The sequence below is a fragment of the Bufo bufo genome, chromosome 1 (assembly GCF_905171765.1).
Source record: "Bufo bufo chromosome 1, aBufBuf1.1, whole genome shotgun sequence".
In the NCBI taxonomy this organism is placed as follows: Eukaryota; Metazoa; Chordata; class Amphibia; order Anura; family Bufonidae; genus Bufo; species Bufo bufo.
Genome location: NC_053389.1, coordinates 606777896 through 606795498, shown reverse-complemented (window position 1 = coordinate 606795498; position 17603 = coordinate 606777896). Strand labels below are relative to the sequence as shown.

General features: G+C 46.3%; 1 protein-coding gene across 2 annotated transcripts in view; it reads right to left on the bottom strand.

Moving 5' to 3' along the window:
• The window catches only part of PSTPIP1 (proline-serine-threonine phosphatase interacting protein 1), a 137623-nt gene that overhangs the window by 45511 nt on the left and 74509 nt on the right, over positions 1 to 17603 (bottom strand). For both annotated transcript variants that reach the window (XM_040413609.1, XM_040413610.1), the window contains exons 6-7: positions 17113 to 17175; positions 5786 to 5884 (exon numbers count right to left, since the gene is read on the bottom strand). In XM_040413609.1, the coding sequence (XP_040269543.1) occupies positions 5786 to 5884; positions 17113 to 17175 (162 nt within the window). The remainder of the gene's footprint in view (positions 1 to 5785; positions 5885 to 17112; positions 17176 to 17603) is intronic.

Sequence of the window (17603 nt, the reverse complement as noted above, 5' to 3'; positions counted from 1 at the left end):
TGCTGTGGCAGGCTGGACCACCACATCAGAGCCACGGTTCTCCCAGGCCACTTTATGGTGATGCAGGTCCATGGTACCAACATTGGCACCCTGGCCACGCTTCACCTTCTGCCCACAGATTCTACAAATGGCTATGTTCACCTCCTCCGGCAGCTTAACAAAAAACTGCCACACTGCCGAGTAGGTGTTTACCCCCAACACTCCGCACTGACTGAGTCCTACCACCGCTGCTTCTGTGAACCCCTGCACCACTACTTTCCGGGTAGGTAGGCTCCTGCCAAGGTGTGGTCTACCCCAGGCACGTTTGGCTCCCGATCTCCCACTGCTGCCACCCTGCTGACACCCGGCCACGCTAGCAACTTGCTGGCTCCGCCGCTGCCTCACGGTATGATGCCACCCTCTCTCCCAATGATGATAAAGCCCCTAATTCACCTGGCTCCTAAGTGCGATCAGGTACATCATCATCGAGTGCTGTCTGCACGTCACTGATGTCCTCCTCAACGGTCTCTGGGTCAGGAGCCTGACCGCTTGCAACACCAGCTCACACGCTACTCTCATCACTACTTGTCCCTTGTTAATACTAATGCCCAGGGGGTGCAGATGATGCAGCAACAAGTGGATAAAGTGAGTCTGATTTAAATAGTGCGCCTAATTATATTCCACACATTCCGGCGCTGCTACTTACGTTCGGTGGAATGCCTACTTCCGGCCAATGGAACGCAAACAACTTCCGGTCACATGACATAGTCTCTGATATGTGGACCGGAAGTAAGGTTATATGCGGACGAGGTGAACGCAAGCAAAATCCAGCATGCGCTCCACTTAACGTCCAGCATACAGACAGCTAACGTAGGAGGTAAGAAGCGCTAAAAAGGTGGCGCTAGTGTGACAGGAATGTAGCCAATCACCATGTTATAAGGGAAAATAATAAAATCTACACAACACCGATCCCAAACCCGAACTTCTGTGAAGAAGTCCAGGTCTGGGTACCAAACATGCCGAATTTTCTCACGTGCGTGCAAAACGCATTAAAACGCTTTGCACTCGCATGCGACGCCAGTGTGAAAGAGGCCTAATTCTTTTAAACATGTTAATGATTACGGAGAGTATTTTCTTCTTAGGCTAGTTTCACCCCTCCGGTGTGAAACTCTAAACACGCTGTTACGGCAGACAAAAAGAGAATTGTCTGGACACAATTCAGAGGTTTGTTTCTGGCCGACTCTCCGCTTGTCTGCCAGAACAGCGTATAGATCTCCTCCGGACACTATTATACTTAATGGGGCCGGAAGGCATTCCATTTGTATCTGGCAGAGGATTCCGACAGGTTGTTCTCTGCCGGAACAGCCTGCCGGAGTTCACAACGGAGATGTGAAAGTAGCCTTAAAACAGTAGTAGTTGTTCTTTTTGTATAAAGGCAGCACTAATGTAATGTCAAAAATCTATAAAATTTTGGAAACATTTTTTGTAAGTGACAACAGGAAATGACACATTTTTTGAGAACTGTAAAAAGGAACCGGAATGTCTAAAATTTTGAGGTACAGCAAGCATACAGAACTTAGCTTTCCATGTTGCTATAGGAGCACAACATAACAAATCCCAATGCACATACACCATAAAGCAGTCAGTCTAATCTGAGTGCTATAAGATAAATACTTAGTGGTACTGCCGATATCTCTCTATGGTGAGTCCATTGGATAGAGGGCTAGGGAGGATAGGTGTTGCAATTTTATAATTTCTTCTGATATTTTAAAAAATTAGAATTATTTTATTTTTAAGATATTTTTAGGCTATGTTTAGGCTACTTTCACACTTGCGGCAGAGTGATCCGGCAAGCAGTTCCGTCGCCAACTGATGGCATTTGTAAGACTGATCAGGATCCTTAAAAATGCCTGATCAGTCAGAAAAATGCATTGAAATGCCGGATCCGTCTTTCCGGTGTCATCCGGCAAAACGGATCCGGCATTTTTTTCCACATTTTTTTCGGTCTGCGCATCCGGCATTCCAGTATTTTGAATGCCGGATCCAGCACTAATACATTCCGATGGAAAAAAAATGTCGGACCCGGCATTCAGGCAAGTCTTTAGTTTTTTTGGCCGGAGATAAAACCGTAGCATGCTACGGTTTTATCTTTTGCCTGATCAGTCAAAATGACTGAATGGAAGACATCCTGATGCATCCTGAATGTAATGCTCTCTATTCAGAATGCATGGGGATATACCTGATCAGTTCTTTTCCGGCATTGAGCCCTTTTGACGGAACTCAGTGCCGGAAAAGAAAAACGCTAGTGCTAAAGCGGTTGTCTGACCCCTAAACCAATTTTAGTTATGGCCCTAAAAGTGTGTAACTGAAAGAAAAAAAAGCTACTCACCTATTCACCACCACTCCACTACAGCGACGAGGCTCCCATCCCTGCTACTTCCAGTCCACTGTGGATCGGAAGTGTGAAGCCACAGTTGAGTGCACTGTTGCAGGCATTCTCTGGCCTCTGTGGTGACATGTGCCCAAGCAGCATGTGACCACTGAGCCTGTGTGACTATGAGCAGGACGGCACACTTCCAGGACAGAGAAGAGCAAGGACAGGAGCTTTAGGGATGGAATGGGGCATTGGTAAATAGTTGCATGGGCGTAACTACAAGGTAACCTTCCCATTCACAGTCTCGGGTCTCAGCCCCCAATGACTTTTCATTCAGAGATCTAAGTGGCAGTTCTGACTTTACTTACTTGTGCTGGCCAGCTCAGAGCGAAGCAGTCAGGGCACGGGAGGCAGATATTCACCGGGACTGGATTTGTGATGGTGATACTGCAGGCAGCAGATGGTGCTGACATGACATCACTTGCTAAGGGATTCCTGTGGCACGGTGCAGCTCACTAAAGTTTCTCTGCTGGGCACTAGGCAAGCCAATCAGGAGCAGGCTTTGCTAGTACTGCTAATGCTGATTGGCCATCCTTGTACCCGCCAGAGAAACAAACAAAGAGCCAGCGTTCGTCGGGACTTGCGCCAGGACAGCTACTGATGACATCACTGTGTGCATTACCCCTGTACTGTGATATCACTGTGAGTATTATCCCAGTACTGTGACTACACTATATACATTTTTACAATATTGTGACATCATTCTGAGCATTATGCGCATATTGTGACATCACTGTGAGCATTATCCGCATACTGTTAAATCATTGTGTGCAATAACCCTGTACTGTGACATCACTGTGAGCATTGTCCCACTATTGTGACATCACTATGTGCATTATTACACTACTGTGACATCACTGTAACAAGCTTCCACTGTGAAAATGATCCCTCTGAGGATAGGTTATCAATATGTAAATCCCAGAGTACAACATTAAAATAAATGTAGACACTAGACAAATCAGCCATTACAACATTCTTGGTAGAGAGTTTCATAATCTCATTTTTCTACTAGTAAAATATCTCTTCTATGCTTCCTCTGCACTTAAAGGGCATCTGTCAGCAGGTTTGTTCCTATGAAACTGTATGACCTGTTACATGTGCTCCTGGCAGCTGAAGACTTCTGTGTTGGTCCCATGTTCATATGTGTCCTCATTGCTGAGAAAAATGAAGTTTATATATATGAAAATGAGCCTCTAGGAGCAACAGCGGCATTGCCATTACACCTAGAGGCTCAGTTCTCTGTCACACCCTTTGGACTTTGATTAACAGGGCAAGGCAGGTGTGATTATGTTTACACTGCCTGGCCCTGTCAATCAAAGTGCAGAGGGGGAGGCATTGGAGAGAATGCAGAGCCTCTTGGAGTAACGGCAACGCCCCCGTTGCTCCTAGTGCAGTACGCAGACCTGCAGGGTATTGTGATGCGAGGTCACGGTCAATAGGCAAACGAGGGTTACTCACAGTTTGTAGGGAGACCCTGGGCAGGCGTACAGCAGTGATGGAGAGGCTGGCACAGGAGACCTCTGGGGCACTCTCTGTATATAGGGACCAGGCCTGATGGTGGGTGAGGTGCCCTGGATGTTGCAGATGTTTAATGTGCCTAGGGCAAGGTCCCTTTAAGGTTCGTGACGCCAGTGCCTGTAACGGTGGCACACCGATTTATAGTTGTAATAAGTGAGGAACACGATGGTGTGATGAACCAAACTTTTCTTTACTAGCAACAGTTCAACTTTGTACAGTTTGTTGTAAGTACAGTTCCATGTAGCAGGTCCACATCACTAGCAGGCTTTCACATCAATGGCAGGTATAATGTTCCTTGCAAGATACTCAGAGGGTAACAACAACACACACAGATCAGGCTGCACCTTCTCCTCAGAAATACTGTACACTGTTCCTAAGAACTCCTGTCTGTTCTTATCCCAAGGCCCGGATGCCCTAATACTGGCTTTATCCTTGGTAGCAATCCTCCTCAGGTATTTATCCTTGCTTCACATTAAGAATCCTTCTGCCCTTCAGCTTACTTGACTAGCTGGAACTCTGGCTCTGCTCTGCTTGTGGAGACTGCAGGTTTCTCCCAGGAGGCAAACTCTTCTCTTGGGGTGAATCTTCTGAGCTAACTGAGGCTCAAGGACTTCAGGTAGGCTATACTCCTTCACTAGCCTCCTGGTGGCAACTAGAAGCCTGGACTGTCTAGCTGCATGTCAGGAGGAGGCCCTCAGCTTGTCTCTGGCTGGTGCCCTCTCACTTCTGTCTCTCCACAGACTCCTGACTACAGACTGACTCCTCCCTGTCTGGGCCTAAGTATATATACTAGGGGTTCCCTAGCTCCCTCTAGTGTCTAGGATGATGAACTACACCCTAATAGGCCTGCTGCACATATCACAGGGAAGAATACACATAAAAGCATATGGAAATACATTAAAATGTACTGTGAAACACACTGCCACTGTCCCTCAGGAGTAGGAGTACCACGTGGCCCAATTGACCCTTGTGTAGTGCCCACCTTTACCTAGTGGGACACTACACTAGAAGCTCATTTGCAAACATTAAAACTTTGTATTTCTCAGCCATGCAGGCACATATGGACATGGGACCAGCACAGATACCTTCAGCTGCCAAGTGCACATGCAACAGGTCTGCCAGTGTCATAGATACAAATCTGCTGACAGATGCCCTCTAATGGATTAATGGTGAATTTCCTGATGATAAACTCCCTTTAAAAAATGTCTGTAAGTCTTTCTCTGAAGATGTAATATATATGACGATTCACTATTTATATTTCAGAGGAATCCGGTAAAATGAAATAGCAATATCAATAATTAGGATCATTTATCAAACTGGTGTAAAGTAGAACTGGCTTAGTTGCCCAGACTCCACCTGTAGAATCTGATTGGTTGCTCTGAGCAACTAAGCCAGTTCTACTTTACACCAGTTTGATAAATGACCCCACATGCCTTTAAATGGAAGTGCGTGTACATATTTAAAGGAAATCTGTCACCACGATCTTTTACTGTTATCTACGCTTTTACACAAGAAGTACTGCAGATAAGGAGTCCATATCCTACTGTCCCTGGTTCCTCCACTGTCAGCACTCAAAGCTGCTAAAATGCATTGTCAGGACTACTGTCCTAACATAGTGGAGAGGACAATACTTTAGAGCAGCTCTGAGCATTGACAGCGGGGGACGGGGGCAGTAGGAAAATAAAAAACTGTTATCTGGACTCCATATCTGCAGTACTACTCATGTATCGCTGTAAATAATGGTTCAGATTCGGGGTGATAAACACCCTTTAAGTAGAAACTTATTTTGTGCTGCCCACATATTCTTCCATACTACAATGTGACGCATACGTGACTAAAAGAGGAATTCTTTACCTTCTCTACTTGCTTAGCATTTCCGGCTATAGCCATACGTTCAAAGCTTTGCTGAGCTTCCTCTGCCTCTTTGCACTTTTGCTCATAATTTTTCTTTGACTAAATAGGAAATGAAAGAGAGAGTAAATATCAAGATACATTTGTGAAATATATGAAATTACTGTTTAAGGGAATCTTTCTGGGCACCATTATAACCGCCCCCATATATAGCGGTTACATCATTCCAATCTAGCTCGACATCTCAAACATGTACTATTCTGCTATAATCCCGGCGCCTACACGGTGAAGTGCAGTTTACTGATCAAATCTTCATCTTTGTACTGCTCATGAGTCACTCAGCTTGTTTTTTACCTAATAAGCTAACCGCAGTTACATGTAGGGCACAGTTTATAGCATGCCTTTGCTTTGCAGATCTGTGGCAAAATAGATGTTGTGCCGTAGCTCCTAAATGCACCAAAATTCCACCCCTCTTCTCATTAAGTTCCTCCTCCTCTTTTTGATTGACAGAGCCAGGTGTCTGTATCCTGCTCTCATCTGGCCTTATAATCTGTTACCTGTCCTGTGCCCCAATAGTTTGGCACATGTGCAGTACTATGTATATCCAAAATATTGTTCTTCTGTAGCAGTCAATACAAATAATAAGTTCAACCATTATCAGCTTACTGCTGCTGTGAGGAGAAGATGTTATCTGAAGGGTAATCCTCATGACAATAGTAGATATACACTGCTCAAAAAAATAAAGGGAACACAAAAATAACACATCCTAGATCTGAATTAATTAAATATTCTTCTGAAATACTTTGTTCTTTACATAGTTGAATGTGCTGACAACAAAATCACACAAAAATAAAAAAATGGAAATCAAATTTTTCAACCCATGGAGGTCTGGATTTGGAGTCACACTCAAAATTAAAGTGGAAAAACACACTACAGGCTGATCCAACTTTGATGTAATGTCCTTAAAACAAGTCAAAATGAGGCTCAGTAGTGTGTGTGGCCTCCACGTGCCTGTATGACCTCCCTACAATGCCTGTGCATGCTCCTGATGAGGTGGCGGATGGTCTCCTGAGGGATCTCCTCCCAGACCTGGACTAAAGCATCTGCCAACTCCTGGACAGTCTGTGGTGCATCATGACATGATGTCCCAGATGTGCTCAATTGGAATCAGGTCTGGGGAACGGGCGGGCCAGTCCATAGCATCAATGCCTTCGTCTTGCAGGAACTGCTGACACACTCCAGCCACATGAGGTCTAGCATTGTCTTGCATTAGGAGGAACCCAGGGCCAACCGCACCAGCATATGGTCTCACAAGGGGTCTGAGGATCTCATCTCGGTACCTAATGGCAGTCAGGCTACCTCTGGTGAGCACATGGAGGGCTGTGCGGCCCTCTAAAGAAATGCCACCCCACACCATTACTGACCCAATGCCAAACCGGTCATGCTGGAGGATGTTGCAGGCAGCATAACGTTCTCCACGGCGTCTCAAGACTCTGTCACGTCTGTCACATGTGCTCAGTGGGAACCTGCTTTCATCTGTGAAGAGCACAGGGCGCCAGTGGCGAATTTGCCAATCTTGGTGTTCTCTGGCAAATGCCAAACGTCCTGCACGGTGTTAGGCTGTAAGCACAACCCCCACCTGTGGACGTCGGGCCCTCATATCACCCTCATGGAGTCTGTTTCTGACCGTTTGAGCAGACACATGCACATTTGTGGCCTGCTGGAGGTCATTTTGCAGGGCTCTGGCAGTGCTCCTCCTGTTCCTCCTTGCACAAAGGCGGAGGTAGCGGTCCTGCTGCTGGGTTGTTGCACTCCTACGGCCTCCTCCACGACTCCTGATGTACTGGCCTGTCTCCTGGTAGCACCTCCATGCTCTGGACACTACGCTGACAGACACAGCAAACCTTCTTGCCACAGCTCGCATTGATGTGCCATCCTGGATAAGCTGCACTACCTGAGCCACTTGTGTGGGTTGTAGACTCCGTCTCATGCTACCACTAGAGTGAAAGCACCGCCAGCATTCAAAAGTGACCAAAATATCAGCCAGGAAGCATAGGAACTAAGAAGTGGTCTGTGATCACCACTTGCAGAACCACTCCTTTATTGGGGGTGTCTTGCTAATTGCCTATAATTTCCACCTGTTGTCTATCCCATTTGCACAACAGCATGTGAAATTGATTGTCACTCAGTGTTCCTTCCTAAGTGGACAGTTTGATTTCACAGAAGTGTGATTGACTTGGAGTTACATTGTGTTGTTTAAGTGTTCCCTTTATTTTTTTTGAGCAGTTTAGAATTAGAATAACTGTATGACAGCTCCTAGTCTTAGATAAAGATGCCCAGAGAAGAGTATTGGACTGATTAGTGTAATGTGTAATTAGTGACTAATTGAGTCATTACAGGGAAACTCGCTCACAGTAATGTCTAAGACAGGGATACTCAACCTACGGCCCTCCAGCTGTTGTAAAACTACAACTCCCACAATGCCCTGCTGTAGGCTGATAGCTGTAGGCTGTTTGGGGATGCTGGAAGTTGTCGTTTTGCAACAGCTGGAGGGCCGCAGGTTGAGCATGCCTGGTCTCAGACATTTAAGCAATTGCAGTAGTGAGCAGGTGTAATTACAGGTATGGCGTCCCTATTCACTTCTATGGGACTGCTCTGTAGCATTCACTTGAACAGACGGAGCCGTCCCACAGAAGAGAATGGGGATGTCTGTGTCATACTTGGAATTATACCTGTTCACCACTGCAATTGCTGTGGTGAGCAGGCAAACAGAGCAGAGAAGGCAACGCTAGTAGGAGCTCTGCCTTCTTCTCAAACAGCTGATCAGTGGGGGTGCTTGAAGTCGGACTCCCGCCGGTCTGATATTGATGATTTTTCCTGAGGATAGGTCAGGCACCCCCACCAATCACAAGATTTGCCTGCAGAGGGTATGGGGCCCCCATTCTCGTGAATGGTGGGGGTCCCAATGGTAGGACCCCTACTGATCTGATAGTTATCCCCTATCCTGTGGATAGGCGATAACTTGTACCTACTGGAATACAGATGGAAGGTCTGGAGGACCTCACTAAATACCTAGTTGCTATAACAGCCACTTGTAACTCCATGAGAGGGAATGGAGGGCAAAGTGAGTTATCAAACAGTGGCTATTGACCATGCCATCTAAGGAGTTATTGTAAAGCACTGCTGAATATGTTGGTGCTATATAAAGCTTATCATTATAAGGCCCCCCATTCACATTTTTTACGGATTGGATGTGGATTAATTAATTTCAATGGGTCTGTAAAAAATGCGGACAGCACACTGTGTGCTGTCCCCATTCGTATGTCCGTTCCGCAGCGCCGCAAAAAAAACTAAATAGAACATATCCTATTCTGGTCTGCAAAATGTAGTCCGTGGTCCTAAAAAAACGGATGCCACATGGATCCGTTGTTGTGAAACGTCACAGAATGCCGATGACAATACTGACGATTTTCTGCATCCGTTTTTTTTTTGGCGGTCTGAAAAAACGGTAGTTACATGGAAGAAAAATGGACCATTTTTGCGGCCATGCGGAATGGATGTAGAATAACTAAGGATGCACAATGGACAGAAAAACAGAATCACGCAAAATGTAGACTGCAAAAACACACAATTGTGTGCAAGAGGCCTAAAATAAGGGGTTATCTCAGATACTAGATTTTGCAGGCAGGTATTAGCTGCTTAACACACACCACATATGGAGCTAGCTCAGTTCAAGAGCCTGCCTCATGCTGTTCATCTGTTACATTTACTATGTACTAGTAGAATGACCCGGTGTCACGGGGTTCCGAAGGTGCACTCTGTCCCCCATTGCCCGCAGAACTGTTGCTTAGCTTTTGGAATGAGGTTCTGTGTTTGACCTCATTCCCAGGGCGGCTTTACTAGCTGGGTGGCTCCCTGCTCCTAGTCTGCCTTGAGCGCCGAGCTGATCACTCGGTGCTCGACTGGTTGGTCTGTTGGTCATGTGACGCTGGCCACGTCACATGACCCTCACTCCCCACTATAAATACAGGCAGCCTGCTGGCTACAGGTTGCCTGTTAATTTCTAGGTTCCTGGCTATTTGTTGGACTACTGAATATTTACCTGATCCTGTTCCCTGACGATCCTCTGCCTGCTCCTCCTGTACTGCGCATACATCCTGGTATTGTGACCTCGGCTCCCACCTGACTACTCTCTTTGGACTCCTCTTGTACTTCGCTACTCTCCTGGTATTTGACCCCGGCTTCTCCTGACCATTCTTTGCTTAATCCGTTGTACTGCGTAGCTCTCTTGGTTCTGACCTGGTCCGTTCATGTTCCGTATTTTGTCTTGTATGTCTTCCCTGCACATATCCTAAGTTAGGGACTGCCGTCCAGTTGTCCCCTGTCATCAGGACTCGTGAGGCAAGTAGGCAGGGCCAGGGGTGAGGGTGGAGCGCAGTGGTCACTACCCTTCCCCCTGTGTGTGTGTGGACGTGACCGTTACAGATTAACAGGCCCAATAACCACTGTATCATGAATCCTCTTACTACACTGACTGACCATGTCTCTAATTTGACACAGAGGGTGCAGGAGCTAGGAGAGAAACTCCATTCTTGTGAGTTAGGGCAAGGTTCTTCCACTCCTCTGTCCTCCAGTCCATATTTTGAACCCCAGATCAAGCTCCCAGAACCCTTTTCTGGAGACCGGAAGAGGTTTCTCTCCTTTAAGGAGAATTGCAAACTCTACTTCCGTTTGCGCCCCGTGTCCTCCGGTCACGAGAGCCAACGCGTGGGGATTATCATTTCTCTACTACAGGGTGATCCCCAGGACTGGGCATTTTCATTACCTCCTGGGGCCAGTTGTCTAACTTCTGTGGAGGGTTTTTTTCAGGCCCTGGGTACCCTCTATGACGAACCAGACAGGGCCCTGGTAGCCGAGACAGCTCTTAGGGCACTGGTTCAGGGCCATCTCCCTGCGGAGGAGTATTGCACCCAATTCAGACGGTGGTGTGTCCCCTCAGGATGGAATGAACCAGCCCTGAAGAGTCAGTTTAGGTCTGGTCTATCTGATAATTTAAAAGATCTATTGGTCAATTACCAAATTCCTGAGACCTTAGAGGAGATGATGACCCTAGTTGTCCGACTTGACAGACGAGTTAGAGAGAGACGACAAGAACGACAGTTCTGTTCTCAGATAGTGGTCCAGCCAGAGGCCTTTTCCAGGGACAACACTGAGGTCTCCACCGAGGAACCCATGCAGGTTGGCATGACCCGGGGTAATCTTCGTCGCAGACGCGGAGAGTGCTTCTACTGTGGAGATCCTGGCCATTGGATCAACAAGTGTCCTAAGAGGGTTCTCTCTGATGAGTCTTCTAAGGCAAGACAACCTAAAGACCAGGTACACCCTGATTTTTCTAAAGGTAAGCTTTTGGTACCCATAACAATTTCTCTGGGGGTTAATAAGTGGCCGGGTAAGGCCTTTATTGACTCCGGTTCAGCGGCCAGCTTTATTGACTTTGAGTTTGCTTGTAAATTGGGTATTCCAATGTTTGCTTTACCTACACCTATCCATGTCATGGCTATTGATGCTACTCCCCTGATTGGTGGTACGGTGAGGTCATGTACCTCTGAAGTTTCTCTGTCCGTGGGTGTATGCCACTCTGAGAGATGTTCTCTTCTAGTCCTGGAGAACCTACCGGTTGAGGTGGTACTAGGGTTGCCTTGGCTCCGTTTACATAACCCCACAATTGATTGGTCCAAAGGAGAGTTGGTGAAATGGGGACCTAAGTGTGACTCATGCTTGTCCGTGGTCCAGGCTGGGGTTTCAGTACGGTCTAATACATTACCCTCTGTTATTAAGGAATATTCTGATGTGTTCTCATCCCTTACTCCAGAGGTTCTACCCCCCCATAGACCTTATGATTGCGCCATAGAGCTAATTGAGGGTGCCGAATTTCCTAAAGGTCGAATTTATAATCTTTCAGGGCCCGAACGCAAGGCTGTGGAAGATTATATTAAGGAGAGCCTTGCTAAAGGGCATATTAAACCTTCAGTCTCTCCTATGGGAGCAGGGTTTTTCTTTGTTAAAAAGAAGGATGGTGGTCTTAGGCCTTGTATTGATTACCGGAGATTAAATAAAATCACTGTCCAAAATAGATACTCTCTCCCATTGATTCCGGATTTATTTAACCAGGTTTTGGGGGCAACCTGGTTTTCCAAGATTGACCTGAAAGGGGCATACAATCTAATCCGAATCAAGGAGGGAGACGAATGGAAGACAGCGTTCAATACTCCGATAGGACACTTTGAATATCAGGTGATGCCTTTTGGACTCAGCAATGCCCCAGCTGTGTTCCAAAACTTAATGAACGATATTCTTAGAGAGTTCTTAGGTAAATTTATTATTGTCTATCTTGACGACATTTTGATATTCTCTCCTGATTTCGAATCTCATGTGTCCCATGTCAAACAAGTATTAGAGGTGTTGAGGGAGAACCAGCTATCCGCTAAGCAAGAGAAATGTGTCTTTGGTGTACAGGAGATACTGTTTCTAGGGCATGTTTTGACTCCTCACGCCTTTAAGATGGATCCTGGTAAGGTTTTAGCAATTAAGGAATGGGTAAGGCCTTCATCCTTAAAGGCTTTACAACGGTTTTTGGGTTTCGCTAATTACTACCGTAAATTTATCATGAATTTTTCTGTAATTGCTAAGCCATTGACCGACCTTACTAAGAAATGGGCGGATTTGGAGAATTGGTCTACCAAGGCCATTTCTTCATTTGAAACATTAAAAAAGGCATTTAGTAGCGCTCCCATTCTGATCCAGCATGATCAGGAGAGACCCTTTATTGTGGAGGTGGATGCATCCGAGGACGGCGCAGGAGCAGTCCTTTCACAAGGTCCTGCTAGCCTCACTAACCTGAGACCGTGTGCCTTCTTCTCTAGGAAATTCTCTCCCACGGAGAGAAACTACGACATAGGGAATAGGGAGCTGTTGGCCATTAAATGGGCATTTGAGGAGTGGAGACATTTTTTGGAGGGGGCAAGGCATCGAGTAACTGTTGTCACTGACCATAAAAACCTAATGTTTCTCGAGTCTGCTAAGAGGTTGAATCCCCGACAAGCCCGATGGGCTCTGTTTTTTACCCGTTTTGATTTCTCCATTACGTTCAGGCCGGGAAGTAAAAATGTGAAGGCAGACGCATTATCGCGGAGCTTCCATGCTTTTCAACCCACTGAGACGCCGCCTGAATCCATCCTACCAGCAAACATCTTCTTAGCGGCTCTAACCCAGGATATCTCGGCTCGCATTAAGGCTGAACAACATCTGGCACCGGCATCCACCCCAACAGATAAGTTGTTTGTTCCCGTACAATTTTGTCTCCAGCTGTTGGGTGAGTGTCACGATTCTGCCTTTTGTGGACATCCGGGTATTGAGGGCACTAAGGATCTGGTTTCTAGATCTTATTGGTGGCCCACTCTGACCAGGGATGTCAAGTCCTACGTGTCAGCCTGTGAGGTTTGTGCCAGGTCTAAGACACCTAGGACTCGCCCTGCTGGTAACCTACGACCCCTACCCATTCCCAGTAGACCCTGGTCCCATATCTCGATGGACTTTATAACTGACCTACCGCTGGCGGAGGGTAAGACTGTGGTTTGGGTAGTGGTCGATAGGTTTAGCAAGATGGTTCATTTCATTCCCCTGTCTAAACTTCCGAATGCTAAAACCCTGGCGTCTATTTTTGTGAGAGAGATTGTTCGTTTACATGGCATCCCGGAAAATATTGTTTCGGACAGGGGTGTGCAGTTTGTGTCCAAATTCTGGAGAGCCTTCTGTCAAAAATGTAAAATTTTGTTGTCTTTTTCTTCCGCCTACCATCCTGAGAGTAATGGGCAGACTGAACACCTTAATCAGTCTGTGGAACAATTCCTGAGGTTGTATGTTGCTGATGACCAGCAATTATGGGTAAAATTCCTTCCGTTGGCTGAATTTGCTCTGAATAACCGTGTCAATTCTTCTGCTGGGGTCTCCCCTTTCTTTTGTAACCATGGTTTTCATCCCCGTTTTCATTCTGGGTCGTCCGTCTCCTCCTCTAACCCTGAAGCTGATAAACTCTCCTCCGAACTGTGCACAGTTTGGGCCCGGGTTCAATCGAACCTAGAAAAGGCTCAATGTTCTCAAAAACTCAAGGCTGATAGGAGACGTTCAAGGGGGTAAACTTTCAGGTTGGGGATAAAGTATGGTTGTCCTCCAAGAATCTATCTCTCAAGGTAACTTCTAAAAAATTTGCTCCTCGTTTTATTGGACCATATAAGATCACGGAAGTGATTAACCCGGTATCTTTTAGGTTGGAGCTGCCTGAGTCATTCCACATTCATAATGTGTTCCATAAATCTCTGCTTAAAAAATATTTTGAACCGGTAGTACCATCAAAAGCCTCGCCTCCGCCAGTTCTTGTTAATGATGCCGTCGAGTATGTGGTGTCTAAAATAGTGGATGTCAGGAAGGTGCGTAATTCCTTGCAGTACCTGATTCACTGGAAGGGGTATGGACCTGAAAAGAGATCTTGGGTACCTGCCAGGGAGTTTCATGCTCCTAGACTTGTTCGTAAATTTCATTTAGAACACCCTGAAAAGCCATCGCCTGAAGTCTTGGGTCCGGTGGCCCCTCGTAAAAGGGGGGGTACTGTCACGGGGTTCCGAAGGTGCACTCGGTCCCCCATTGCCCGCAGAACTGTTGCTTAGCTTTTGGAATGAGGTTCTGTGTTTGACCTCATTCAACCAGGGCGGCTTTACTAGCTGGGTGGCTCCCTGCTCCTAGTCTGCCTTGAGCGCCGAGCTGATCACTCAGTGCTCGACTGGTTGGTCTGTCGGTCATGTGACGCTGGCCACGTCACATGACCCTCACTCCCCACTATAAATACAGGCAGCCTGCTGGCTACAGGTTGCCTGTTAATTTCTAGGTTCCTGGCTATTTGTTGGACTACTGAATATTTACCTGATCCTGTTCCCTGACGATCCTCTGCCTGCTCCTCCTGTACTGCGCATACATCCTGGTATTGTGACCTCGGCTCCCACCTGACTACTCTCTTTGGACTCCTCTTGTACTTCGCTACTCTCCTGGTATTTGACCCCGGCTTCTCCTGACCATTCTTTGCTTAATCCGTTGTACTGCATAGCTCTCTTGGTTCTGACCCGGTCCGTTCATGTTCCGTATTTTGTCTTGTCTGTCTTCCTTGCACATATCCTAAGTTAGGGACTGCCGTCCAGTTGTCCCCTGTCATCAGGACTCGTGAGGCAAGTAGGCAGGGCCAGGGGTGAGGGTGGAGCGCAGTGGTCACTACCCTTCCCCCTGTGTGTGTGTGGACGTGACCGTTACACCCGGCTTTGCATGGGTATATTTCGACTACTTCATTTTATGCTTGTGTGTGTGGTTAAAAGATATCCACAGTGTCCACATAACAGTGACCTCCACAGTGCCCAAACCATTAATTGTGACCTTCACAGCGGCCCGCACCCTCAAAATGTAACCTCCGTAGCAGCCCGCCCCTTTAACAGTAACACCCCACAGTGCCCTGCCGACTTTAAATTGATCTCCACAGCACCCCAACCCCTGAAAAGAACCCTCCACAGTGCTCCTCCCCCTTAACACTGACCACCACAGCTGCCCAACCTCTTAAAAGTAACCTCCAAAGTGCCCTGCCATATTACCATTGACCTGTGGGCTGGTGCCAAGTCCTACTGGAAAATGAAATCAGCATCTCCAGAAAGCTTGTCAGCAGAGGGCTACATTAAGCGCTCTAAAATTTCCTGGTAAATGGCTGTGCTGACTTTGGACTTGATATATGAAATGAGTGATTCCTTGTTTATCGGCTGATCAGCGGCACAATAATACTGGCCAGATATCAGGAATAAACGTTCCTATGAACACTTGTTCCCAGAAATTGTCCTGAATATTGTGCAGTGTATTAAAGGCTTAAAGGGATTTCCCAGTAAAAAAAAATATTTTTTAACAAGTTCCTGCAGCATAGCCCATAAAACCGAAAAGTTACACTTACCTGCTCTTCACCTCTCCGGTCCTCCGCACTGCCCCTCTGCCTCCATCTTTTGGTCCCCACGCTGTTTCCACCTGGCAGTGCATGGGCAGAGTCACATGCTCCATTCCAGCCAATGACTGGCTTCAGCGGTGATGTGGCCACAATCATTGACTGGAGCGCAGCATGTGACTATGCCCAAGCACTGCCAGGTGTAAACAGCTTGGGGACCAGAAGATGGAGGCAGCGTGGAGGACATCAGCGTCAGGGAGAAGGCAAGTATGAATCTTCAATTTCAGGGGCCATGCTGCAGGAACTTGTTAAAACATAATTTTTACTGGAAAAACCCAGAAAAGTGGCAACATTTCCTTCCATCCTGCCTCCTATTCATAAATCAGTGTTTTCCTTCATTGCAGAGGATGGCGCTCATTAGTTATTATCTCCTCTTGCCCCCTAGTTACAGGCGCTGTGCAATAACCAATCGCATGATCAGCTGTGTTTCTGCCCAACTGGATGGGGGCCGCAAACCATGGCTCTGGGGACGCATGTGGCCTGCGGGTTGCACACCCCTGCCTTATCACCTGAATAGGGGATATAAATCTTATTGACAGGACTCCTCTGCTGATCACAAGAACCGCAATAGCGAGCAGCCGAACCCCCACAAATCATATGTTTACCCCCTATCCTAGATGATATGTTTATATATTAGTGTGGCGAAACCAACCTCGCCACTGGGTTTTGGAGGGGCCTGGCTACTAGTGTGCTAGGCGTTCCGTTACAATTAGTATGGACCATTTAGCACCACAGACAATAACACATACTGCTGCATATTGCTGAGCTGTGCAGGAGAAGTTATGCCCCCCTCTGACTGCAGCTATTGGCTCAGGCTACGCGGTTTAGGCTTCTTGCACTGTCCAACCTCTCCTCCACTCCCATCTTGCATTCTTCACACAATGCTGTTAATATGGGGAGCACCCCCTTCTGGAAGCTCTGTTTATGCCACTTTATCTTCCCCACTATCCCCCCACCATTGGTGTCCTTTGTGGTTTAAATCTAGAAAGAGTTAAAGTAGGGAGAGTTGACTGTCATTAACAGGTACTCTTTATTACAGTATATGGGAGTTAACGGTGCTGTCCAACCAATCATTTTTCAAAGGCTCAAATTGGCATTTTATTTTTTTTTATCTTTAAAAAATAAATAAATGATAAGCTGGACAGCTCCTTTAAGGAAACACATGAAAAGTGCAAATTCACACCCAAAATCCACAATGTGTCTATGGCAACTCTGCCCTCTTGGAACCATCCTTTAGAAAACTCACATCCATGGTCTTCTTGTACATTGTCACTTTATTCTTCTGGAGTTTCTCCATAGCATTTTCATACTGTGTAGGGAAAATTGCAACACTATTAACTAAAGAATAAAGTGCTTGTCGTTTTGTAGTAACTTATAATACAATCATTAGTCAGACATATAAAGAAAGTGAGAGTAGTGATCCGTCAGGAGAATTTACCAAAGGCTGTGCACTAGTTTTCTGGCATACAAAAGTCGTAATTTTGAAACACAGTAAAAACAAAACCCAAAGAACAATGTAGTAATTGCACTTTTTTGTTTTTTGTTTCACCTTACAAATATTTTCCCCCCATTTTTGTTTTAGAGATGTGATATAGATATGGTAAATCGAATAGTGCCCTCATAAATACAGTGTTGTACTACAAAAAAACATGCTTTAGTATGGCTGAATGGAAAGGTAAAAAAGTTATCGCTGATGGAAGGAGGAGAGGGGAGAGGAAAAAACATAAAGTTGACTTG